The sequence below is a fragment of the Ambystoma mexicanum genome, chromosome 3p (assembly GCF_040938575.1).
Source record: "Ambystoma mexicanum isolate Mex_15411 chromosome 3p, UKY_AmexF1_1, whole genome shotgun sequence".
Taxonomy (NCBI): Eukaryota; Metazoa; Chordata; class Amphibia; order Caudata; family Ambystomatidae; genus Ambystoma; species Ambystoma mexicanum.
The window spans coordinates 1,033,533,998-1,033,546,168 of NC_090925.1; the positions used below are offsets into that span (position 1 = coordinate 1,033,533,998).

The 12,171-nt window shown below is 45.0% G+C and overlaps 1 protein-coding gene across 9 annotated transcripts in view; it reads left to right on the top strand.

Moving 5' to 3' along the window:
- Positions 1-12,171, top strand: part of SRC (SRC proto-oncogene, non-receptor tyrosine kinase) — a 520,693-nt gene that overhangs the window by 367,282 nt on the left and 141,240 nt on the right. For all 9 annotated transcript variants that reach the window (XM_069652377.1, XM_069652381.1, XM_069652378.1 and 6 more), the window contains one exon: positions 10,248-10,347. In XM_069652377.1, the coding sequence (XP_069508478.1) occupies positions 10,248-10,347 (100 nt within the window). The remainder of the gene's footprint in view (positions 1-10,247; positions 10,348-12,171) is intronic.

Here is a 12,171-nt window from a genome sequence, read left to right on the forward strand (position 1 = left end):
ACTTTACCTTGGCTGGCCTCCCCACCGGAAGACCCCCTGCTAAATTTTGTAGAAATTTGGAATCCTACAGCATTTGTGAAGCTGGAAGTTGAGCTGGACCCAGAATGCAACAGCTCACTGGAACCTCTCAGTTCAACCTATTACGGCCAATTACCATAGGCAAATTTAATTTCAGAGAGGCCCACCCTAGGAAACGCTGCCAGACGATCATGGAATTGGCAAACTGCTATGCCCTCACTCAATATAAGAAACTTGATGTACTCACCTACACAATGCCAAACAGTCTCGTACAGGAAAGTGAGACCTCAAACAAGAGCAGAATTCTGATGGGAAAACAATGTATGTAAAACCAACAGGAGACAAAGGAACCACAGGCACACCAGAACTCGACCAGTACCTGCTAGCAATAGAGTAGGAATGCACACCTTTTTCAGAGGAGAATGCACGACTTCTCCCATCGAAAGCACACTAACGGAAACTTTCAAACAAAACCCACCCTTCATCACAAAAGACAGGCATGCCTAACTATTACCAAGGTAGGTTTCAGCAAATGGCCACAAGACAAATATAAAAAGAAACTTGTGACCTACTAAATTATTTACAGAGGAACCTGCCTATTGGTGTTGATCATCGCAAACACTGGCAATCTGGCTGCCACCAACCCAGAGAATAATAGAAACCCGTAGGTAGGACAACAAACATCAAAATGTGACCCAGAGGTGCCGAATTGGATGCATTAAAACCAGATCAATATTCGCTCTCGGCACAGACAAGAGATGCACAAGCTCCTCAGCAAAGGAGGCACTGACATTCTTTTGATCACAGAAACCTTGTTCTCAAATGACTGCAAGGTGATCACACAGACCGCTACCCTGAATAATACCAAAGTCCTTTCAACTGTGCCATGTAACGATGCCCCAGACTGAAGCGCACCTAATCGATATTATGCTTCATCATCACAACCTTTCATTCCAGCTCATAAACAGACCACCTTCCTACAGTCCCACCTTTGCAGAAAGTCGCTCAGACACAGTAGCATATATCTTGATGTAACACAGGACCTAACCCTTCTTGTAGATTTCATGATTTGGTACTGGGAATGTTAAGCGGCTTCACTTCAACACTACAGCTAAACCAATGCCTAGTCTGGGATGCTGAGGGAAACCCTTATTGATATAATTTTAGGTCCAGTTCATGTACTCTGGATGACAACCCTTATATAACACCCCTCTCTTAAAATCCCCCTGACCCCACTGAGCCAAGAATTAGGTCTGTTTTGCAAATTTAAAATGTTTATTTGGAAAATTAAACAATATATATCACACTTCTATAAATACATTGATAATGGATAGTACACTTGTGAATATGAGCAGTAATCAGCAATAGGTAATCCTACAGTAGCACAGTTATTTACAATCAATGGAGTTAGTATAGGATGGATAAGGCAGCAAAAATACTTTTATGGTTTCAAGGGAAAAGCAATGAGGAATAAAATGCAGTACAGAAATACTTGATATGATTTTAGCACAAGATAAGATAATCACTTTTTCTCTGGCAATTCACCCCCCCACCCCCTATGCAATGTAAGAAATGGAAGGAGATGGAAAGAGGAGCACACAGTTCTCAGGAATGCAATCAAATACAATACGAAATTCAGTTCCCCCTCAGCAAGCTTAGAGGAAACAGGTAGAAGTTTGAAACACAGGCCCAAAATGCTTTTAAATGTGATGGCAATGGATGGGAAAATGTGCTAACTGATTTTAATTCCCTCTAGAGATTCAGGGTGAGTGAGAGATGCTTGTTGGTATTAGTTCAGGCTCACTTTAGCAATGCTCTGAGTTATTACAAGGTTTCAAATGGATTTTAACAAAGGAAACAATGGAGCTGCTATTTTGACAAGTGGAGAAATTGAGCCAAATCGCGGTAAATTTCGCAAGTGCGTAAATCGCGATTGCAGAAAAAGTATAGGAAGTCGGTTCTAGGTTCGTTGGAAAGCCTAGAATCACAGCTTTAATCCTAGCCCAAACGGTTCAAGAGATACGGACGATTTAATAAAGGTAGATTTTCGGATTTGAAATAAAACTCAAAATGACAGGTGACAGCTTGCAGTTTTAGAATGACAGATGACAGCTCGCAGCTTTAAAATGATGGATGACACGGTTTCTAGGAGGCAGTTCTACTTAGGTTAAAATAGTTTGGATTAGATTATTTTAACTAAGAGAGATTGGTTCTGCTAGGTACTCACAATATAAATTTGAAATAGGCCTCGTCACGGATCTGGTCAACACGTCCAGCGGCGGGTCAATCCGGCACCGGTTCTGCTCACAGCGATCCGGATCTCTGGTTCTGCTCACAGCGGTCTGGGTCTGGTCTGCGGGTCCGGCAAAAGTTCTTGGCACAGAATTCAAACAGCTCGTCCGGCTGTTGAATAGTTTGGTTAGGTTTGCTGGATTCTGAAGGCCTGCTGAGAATACATTTGCTTGCAGTGGGCCTTCTAGGTTCAAAGTTCTGAAGTCTATGGGTCCTTGGTTCTGGTCCCTGTCTGGATGGGATGTCGGCCGTCAAAATGCTCCACGGAAATGGAAAATTAATCTCTCTACCTGTCCCAGCAGTCTCTTTTTATGTGTTTTGAAAATGGGTGTGTGCCTGGGCCTAGCTAAGCCTGCCCCTCTCTACTTGTCATTGGCCCAATTCTCCCCTCTCCCATGATTGGGGGAAGGAAATGGATTGTCATCATGATGAGGTCTGTTTATTGGTCAGAGGATCCTCCCCTGGTCAATTTGCCCACAAATCTATATTTGATTCAAATACATATTTCCCAGATACACAATTTGTTGAAATTACATGTACACATTATATATTCCTTATGGTCCATGCTTGTCCGCCTCTGATCTTCCTGGGAGCTTGCATTCAAAAATGACATTTTGCGCTTTTTGACTGGTTTACCAATATCGGACATTTACCAAAAATTACACACATGTGCGCAAGGAGTATGGACATTAATTGATGAAGTGTCAGATTTTTAACCTGCAGACATTTGGAATAAGACCCTATTTTCCGTTAGCAACCCCCCAGCATACACCACAGGGTCCTAACATCTCTTAAAACGTGCACAGAAAAATCACAAGAATGATATTACTTACATAATTCCGACAAGTCCGTACTATGAATTATCCATCTTTTTTTTAAATTATGCTCTGGCCCAGATGGGTGTGGTGTAGGTTCCAAAGCAAATGGGGGAAGCTTCTGCCTGTCCCCGCCTCCAGCTGGGGTGGCTCCCCGAGGCACTTCTCCTCCCACTTCTCCCAAGAGGAAGCCACTTTACGGCCCCCACAATATAACATTTGCCTGAGTCCAGGACAAGGCTTTGTTCAACCTCCTGCAGTTGCCCCTCCCGTAATCTAATCAGAGAGGTGTCAACTCCTTTTGGTGGGGAAGCAGGATGCAGCTAGGCCTGGGAAGAGTGGCTGAGCAGGTTTCTCCTGTCGGGAGTAGTTGTCAGGCAGAATTCAGCTAAATGTCACTTTAGTTCCCAGTTTAAATCAAACTTACACTTTTTACATATACATTAAATAATGACTTCCTTCAAGTCATTTCAGAACATAGTTTTACATTGTATCCACCTCTTAGCAAGTCTTTCCTTGGCCTGGTTTGGGTTCCTCTGTTCAGTTTTACACAAAAGTCTGGTGGTTTTAAAACGCCGGCTTTCTGATAGTGGTGAGTACCGGTATTGCATCCACTTTTGGGATTAAGAAAATTAATTCCCCACACTTCTGAGTTGCTTTATGACAATCGGCATTGCCATTCCCAATGGTTTCAGGCTACTGTGTGTAGCCCAATGGTGGTTTTAGGCAGTGCCCTCCTGTGCTCACAACCTAGGCAAAAATGGGTGGCAGCCTATTCTTCATGTTTTCCCTGTGCACTCTCTGGGGAGTTCTGGCCATCATGATGTTTTCCATGCCAGTACTGCACAGTTTTATGGTAGGGCTTGGATGCATGGGTAAAAACATCCCACAGGAACACAATGCAATTTTCTGAGAATGAAGGTCCAGCGACTACAGTCCGTCCCCATCCATGTTCTGTAGAGCAACCAGCAAATTGTACCTTTTTCTTTAACCAATGTGCCTAACTGGCAGAATCTGGACTCCTAAAGGACAAGCCACAATTGCTAGGTGAAGGTCAAATCTAGGGGGACTTGACTCTGAACACTGATGGAGGACACAAGCCCAAACCCAAGAGAAATGTACCTCTCGCTCCACGAGGCTACTATGCTCCAGAAACGGATTTTAGAAGCACCAGGCATCCTTGTACTCAGGAAACTTACCGCCGCATATTGAAAAAAAGTGACTGCACTACGATGCTCGCCCACAGCTATGAACCTTGAAGAAAATAAACCGTAACCTAGAACAGGCATGGGGGAAACCGCAGGAAAATGAGGCTGCATGACTACAACAGATTTTGTAACATCAGGCAGCAATTGTAATGGCCAAGAGACTACACAATACAGAACTCGGAATGTCAACTCGACCCGAGATAAATGTTCCCAATCGTCAAGGAAAACCTTACCTACTGCAGCAAAGCAACCACACCTCCGAGAAACTGTGATATCACCAACCACTTCCAAAATAAAATGGGAGAACTTCCAGCAATAATCCATAGATGCAGCACAGATTTATGTTAACAATTAAATGTTTCAGTAACCCAGTTACAGCTCGACCAATTCAAGCCAATTATGGAAGTGGACTGGTGAATAAGTGTAATAAAGTGGGCTACCGAGCGGCCTTCTGTTCCTTGGACATCTACAAAGACATCCTCCCCAAAGAAACGCTGTGCCCTACTTTAGCAGACAATTAACTCTTCTCTGAAAACCATAATTGTACACATCTTTCATGGTTGCCCGTGTTATTCGACTCCTCAAAAGTACCACAGGAAATCTTGTTGACCCCATTAACCACAGACAAACCTCAAATATACTTCATCCAGCAAAACCCTGGAAAGCTATCTATGCTGCCAAATCATGGAGATTGTGGAGTCCAAAAATATCCTATTTCATGCAAAAGTAGGATCTAGACAAATATGGAGCTCCAAGGCTACACTCCTATCCCTTTGGACAACCTTAAAATCATTGCAGATTATGAACGTCATCTCAACTCCTATTCATGGATATATTGGTGGCACACTCGAACCACCTTTACCTTGGCCCGTGGTAATGGGCATCTGGCCAAAAACATACACATAATCAAGAATGTCAGGATACTTATGATCAATGGACTTTCTCGAAAAACAGAAGTCAATCCTCTGGTAATGACATTCTTTAGTCATCTGAAGTAAATTGTATGATAAAGCCATTCCATTCCTTCCCAAACAGGGCCTGCACCCTACTTTCACTGGTCTTATCAAGCATTGATAATTCCACCTTCCTGTGTCTCGGTTTGACGGAAGCAGTAAGGCTATATACTGCTACTTTCGGTTTTTCAATGCCTTATTGACTAAGATACCACACAGTAACCATGTGCCCCTGTGCATTCTAGACCAACCAGCCCAAGGACTATACTCGCCCTTTAAGCCTTGATCAAACAACCAGTTAATGCCATCCTGCACCCCATCAACGGCCCCCAATCACTGTAGTACAATTTTATCCACAATATTCTTTCTTGTCCCAGAGAATACATGATTCCAGCCACAAGCTGCAGCGTGTGCCTCCCTATCGCTCCCTAATTCACACGTGGACTTTAACCCAAGTGCCACACAGTGCACCACTCCAACATGTGTCCGGCATCCAGGCACCTATGCAGTAAGGACGCTGGCACTATCCCCACTTTAAATTCTTACCTGAGCCTTTGCCAACCATACCCACTAGCTACTCAAATTCCACATTCAAACACAACGCGGGCAAACAAACCATGCCACTTGCCCATGCCTTCTTAGTAGCCCTCCCAACAGATGTCAAACAACCTACATGCCCCCCCACCCCGCCTTGCTAATGCATCCTCTCACTATGGGCACATGAGGTCTCGTTTCAGGACACAATCGCCTCGATCCTCTTGACACAAGACTTCTAGAAACTCACTTGTATTCACGGCTTAAGGTATTTTCGGTCTGCACGCATCAGCACAAAAGGAAAAGTAGCTTGAATTATCCTTTCTGTCTCCAGAAACCAAATTCACCTCCTCTTTCAGATCTGCCATAGCACCTGGAGTCTGATATATAAAGCCTATTAGAATAACAGAATAACATCGAAGTGTCTACTTCCTTGTATTAGAAATTTGGGGGGGTAGGGGGTAAACTGGACAGATCCATATCCCTGGTCTATTGGATCAAATCAGTTGTGGGCTCCCGATTTTTAATTAAAAAAAAAAACTACAGACGAGCCTCCTGTTACTATGTAGTATCTGCTGTCAGTGATTACTGCCATCGTTAAGCCCCATCTGGACTAATGCAACGCACTTTACATCCGTGGCCCTCGCTAGCTTTGACGGCATTTGACCTTTGCACTTTGAAACACGTGTGCGTGTATAGGCGCTATACAAATAAACTATCAATATCAGCTCATCCAAAGTGTTTCTACCTGGGACATTTTGCTCTTATCGTATTGCTCGGATCTCTCCCCCAACTCCATGCACTTCAGATGAAGTGCCGGGTCCGTTTTTAAAATCTTGTGTTTAGTCCTCCAAGGTTTTTCGTAATACCCGTCCCTGTTTCCTTATTTGAAAACTGCAGCCCTACTACCCTAATGGTTTAGATGTAGCCCACAACTTCTGATGACGATTGCAAAATTCTGTCAGCACCGGCTTGGGGGTTCTTCATTTTTGTTATTGACCCTCTCCTCTCCTTGTGGAACTCCTTTTTTTTTTTTTTTGTTGTTTTTTCTAAACATTTTTTTTGTTTACACTTTCTCTGATCTGCAGTCTTCTTTTTCAGTGTACTGTGAAGACGTGTAGACTCTCTTGTGTAAGGTCGCTCTGAGCTTTAAACCTAATTCTATTTAGTTAACCCAACCCACGTTATCTAGTCATTGATGTTAGAGATGTACAACTTAATCTGTTTAATTGCTTTGAAATCACTGAATTTTAAGGTGGCACGCCCAACAAACACTCCCCTAGTACACAGACGGAGGACTCGGCCAAGGGCAGGTTAGAACTGTCATTTATTACACACAGGGATCATACAGGACATTGATAATCTCCCGAAATCCTAGCTCCTGAGGCTGTGCTGGCAAATTTTGTTCAGTTACTGCCTCACAACATGGGGCTCGTCCCCAAAAACCTACGTGGGTACATGATTGGATGGTTTGGGTGCTAGTGCCTATACACTGCACCGATAGAGGTTACTCTATTGGCCCTCGCATGTCGGATGGCTTGCCAGACCCTTCCCCACAAAACAATCTATTACATTGTTGCAGGGTTGCAGGATTACCATTGGCCCTTACCCTCTACCATCCAGCCCTGGATTTGTGTTCCCTGATTGGCTGGAGCTGATCTCCCCATTCCTGGGACCCAGCTCTGTTCTCAGCGCGAAGTGCACCTTCTCATAGTGATGAGAAAGTCTGTGATCCCACTGTAGCCATTAGTATTACCACTTTGCCTTTCGGAGTGCTCACTGGGTTGCAACGTTGTTAAAGAATCCATGTTTCACTTCATGTCTGTGTTTCTGGGATCTGCACATCTTCCCACTGCGGGTGAATGACCATTATCTGCCTCGGCCGAACCACATGGTCGCGGGCCGTGAAATCCAGCTCTCTGGTCTGCACTTGGTGAGGATTTATGCTAGTATTTTACAGGTTTCTCCTGCTGAGGCCCAGGAATGGGCAGTTCATCGCTGACCTTGGCTGCAAGCCCTGGCCTGCTGTTTCGTGCAGCCTAATTCTGCTTTTCTTCACCTCTCGTCCTCGGGCCCGTGCCCTCATGTAACCTCACTACAGTTATACTATGATTTCTATATATCTATATTGTGCTACGTTTCTTATACATTGGTAGTATTCAGATCTTCGAGGCTTCTTATATGACCCAATAGTTCCATAGGGATAATTGCAATACGCGTCTGCAAGCTTGCTCTGCATCTCTTCTTTGCTTTGCGTTTGGCTAATGAGAGAAAATAATAAAGGCTTTCGGCATTGTGTATGTATTTGTCCTCTATCTACAGAACTGTGTAAGCATGTTCTTAGTGTGTGTGCATCCTTGTAACTTTGTGCATGGGTGAGAGTATGCTTCATGACTAACGTTGCTATGTCGTGGTGTCCCTAATGACGTCAGCACAGTGGATGCTCTGTATTTGGTCAATCTTGTCCAGTGAGGTTTTTGGTACCATGATCAGTGTTGTGGTCCCTGTATCCATAAAGATGTTGACTGGATATGGTTTGAATGGTTGTCAGAGTGAATATCTGTTCACATATGTGGATGTACTGGACCTCCTGGGGGCTGTCCAAATAGTGAGTTGCATCTTGCGCTCTTGGCTCTTCGGGCTGTTCTGCTCATGGGGGTGAGGATGGGCATTAAAGGGATCCTCTCTCCAAGTTGCCTTCCCCTGCTTCTCTGGATGTCATTGATGTCAAATTACAAAATGTCCGGGGGGTAACAAAATGTAACACAATGTACTTTTCTTGACCCCCCCCCCCAACCCCTCCCCTCCCCCCCTCCCCCTAACATGACACAAATAGTCTCTGGGTGGAGATGCTGGTGGAATTGCAGGAAGTAACAGGCTAAACTAACAAAGAAAACCTAAAATAAGGACAACCCTACTTTTAAAAAAGCAGACCATCGTTTTGGCTAGTCTCCGTACACAGTGATGCCAGGCTTACTACCATAATATGCCATGAGCACAGATCTCAAAAGACATAGCTAACATACTAGGTGCTTCTGTCCTGTGCCCGAGTATAGTTCCATGTACACACATTGTATGCCCAAGTACATCGGCAGAGGCCCAGATACGAACCTCACTGCCAATCCTAATATATACAGCCTCAGCCTTCGATGTCCTGGTACACATACAGAGGACAGGTGTGTATGTATAGTACATCTGTATTTGCCATGCAAATCCTTATTTATGTTTTGCAATCTTAATGGTCTTTCTTGTGGCAATCACATTTATTAAGCTACTCCCTCTTGTGCGGCTTAAAGCTCAATTGGGCCCTCTGGAGCCTTGCATGTACAGCCACAGACTTGCGTGCTCCTGTGGCATATTTTGAAAGGTTTCTTGTCCATATAGATCTGCAAGAGGGTGGTACAATGCAGGTTTGTTGCACGGGGGCTGCGAGCCATGTGGGCTAAAGAGCAGTGTAGTCTCCCACCACCCCCAAAACCACCTCAATGCCCTGCATCAGTGCTAGAGTGTTAAGTGGCTGAGGAGGGACACCACTGAGCCAGGCAGAGAGAAGCAGCCAGCAATGGTTTTTCTCTTCCCTCTAGAGCCATCTTTTCTGCCTCCCCCAATGTGCTGCAGTCCATGGTTTTAGCCATTGAGGGACTCTGGAAAGACCTTACTCCATCCTGCATCTCTCGGTAGCAGACACTGTCCTGCTTATCCTACACATACTGCCTGGCATCAACAGATGCCTGGGTTTTGAACGATAAGTGGGTGCTGTAGCTCCACCTTTTAAATGCCTCAGACGAACCTGCTGTGTGCATGGTGCTAGCAGATGCTCTCCTACAGACAGAATGAAGCCATGGCTCAGGATCAGAGGAGTACTTTTTTAAGGTGTTGGAGGATATGAGGGTAGTGGGTAGTGTGGGATGACTCGGGTGGTCCAGCATGTCCTCGTCAGGAGAAGGCAACAGGAGAGGACAAGTACTGGTTGTTTTATGTTCCGGGGGAGGGAGGGGGGGGGTGTTTGTTTTGGCAGCCGGATATTCGAACGCCAGATGGGATTGATGGATCAAGAGGTGGGCTTTAGGTGAGCCTTGAGAAGGTGGTGGATGGCACAACACATCAGGTACATTTTAAAATGGCAGTTTCTTACCCCTCAGACCTTTTTTGTTTTCTTCTTTTTCTTCCTCCGAGTAGCTCAAAGGAAAGAAGGTGATGATCGGACCATATACAACTTTACCCTCCACAACTAGGTGTTTTCCACGTCGGGGATCCAAGTGTGCGAGTCAACTGTAGCACTGCTCTTTTTGTCTAATTTGACTTCCCGTAATTGCCAATCACTCCTGTCTTGACAGCCGATCACAGTTCTGTATCTTCTCATACGTTACATGTGTGGAGTTGTAAAGCGCGAGTCCTATTGATTTGTGTGTCCCTTCTTGTTACAGGCGGAGTCACCACCTTTGTGGCACTTTATGACTACGAGTCCAGGACGGAGACGGACCTCTCGTTCAGGAAAGGGGAACGCCTGCAGGTGGTGAACAATACGTAAGTAATACCAAGAGCAAGGTGTTCTAGAGGGTTTCTAAATGAAAGGTATGCTCTCGCGGGGTTTGAAGGGGAGATGGGAGGGGTTGTCAACAGAGACGATGCTACGGGCTTAGGGGATTGGGGGGCTGAGGGTTGTATGATATGATTGGTTATTTATAACGTGCTTAATACCCAGAGGTTTCTAAGCGCGGACGCAGGGATCGGACCAGTGTTGCTCCGCGTCGTCTTGCTTCCAAGGCGAGCGCGTTGGCCCTTATCCTCCTGAGACTTGTAGCCCCGGGTAGAAGGTCAGGGGCTACAACCAAAAGGTTAACTAGCGCAGAGCCCCAAAAGTCCTTACATTGGCGTAGCCCCAAATCTTTTCCAGACCTAGCAAACACCCCTGTCAAATGGGCTTGCTCTTCAGAAGCATACAAGGGCATTGGCTGGACCTGTGTATCGGCCGCTTCATGGAATAGTAGGGGCAAGCTTGCAAGTACCCCTGATTGGAACATTGGGCTGACCCACAGAAGAAATGCGTGGGTTCTACATTTTGAAATAATTAGCCAAGCTTCTTGTACAGCGTGTGGAAAGGGGGAAAATGTACTGAAGTAGTGCTTCAACAGAAAAAGGCGGGGTGCCACTGACTGCAGCAAGGTATTGCCCCCGGAGGGGCAATACATAAATGAGCGAGCAGCCACAGGTCTTGATGACGACGTGTTGGATCTCACTAGTGAAACAGTTGTCAGTGTTGCAGGCTGCAAGTTGAGATGCCTTCACAGCGAACATGTGATTTGCTGTGACTGGGATAGTACTCCTGCTGCATCAGCTCACCGCTATCTCTGCCTTTATCACTCCGTTATTTAGTTTGCCATTAGGACCGCTAGGGTTTTGCTTACATGGATTTTGTTAATAAAGGCATTTCAATTTCCAGACATTCGTTTTGTTTTGGTGGGGTCTGGGAGAGGGGTTACAAAAAAATGTGACTTTAAAAAAAAAAAAATATTCAAAATAACATTTAGCCACATTCTCACTGCAATGTTTTTTGGTCTTTGTCGTGGGCTTTTGTGCTAAGCAGAAAGTGTCTGATCTCTGTATGCACTGCTTGGGGACTAACGGCAATGTTTTTAGAGATTTTTGGCTTCAATCTAGTTCAATTCTATGCAGAAATCCTGCCGGGGTTTGCAGTTCCTAAAATGTCGGCAGGGCTTGCCAAGAAAGTTATTTGGCTACGGACGGCGGCAAGACTGTCCCGTGCCTGGATAACATTAAGCTTAGTTTTTGGCATTTAAAAAGTATTTGGTTCCAAATTTCGAGTGCACCGGGTATGATGATTATTTAGCTAATGATTGATTTCCCAAACCACAAGAACTCGGAGTTGGGACAGTATATGGTTAATCGACAGCCAATTCCTTCCCCGCTTCATGGTGGGATTGTGTTGACGTCCCCAAGGCTGACACCCCTATTCATTTTAATAATTCAGTGGCACGGTTTGGCCGCTTTCTCCTATCCATAGCTGCTCTGAACCCCTTGTGTATTGTATAATTGGTTATTTTTAACGCCCTTTGTACCAAGGAGGTTTCTAAGGGCGGAGCCGGGATTCGAACCTGTATTGCTCTGTTTTGTCGTTGCCACTGAGCTATGCTATCGGTGGCCAGATGTATCTTTTTTGTTGGAGGAAAAGGTCTGAAATTGTAAATGAGATAAACTATGAAGGCTTATGGTTGGGGGTGAAGCGCTGCACCCCAGTCTCTGCTTCTGTTGAATCTGTAGGGTTGTCGGTCGTGTTGTGAAATCTGCAACTAGCAGTGATTTTTGGTGGTCAGGGATATTGAAGGACCT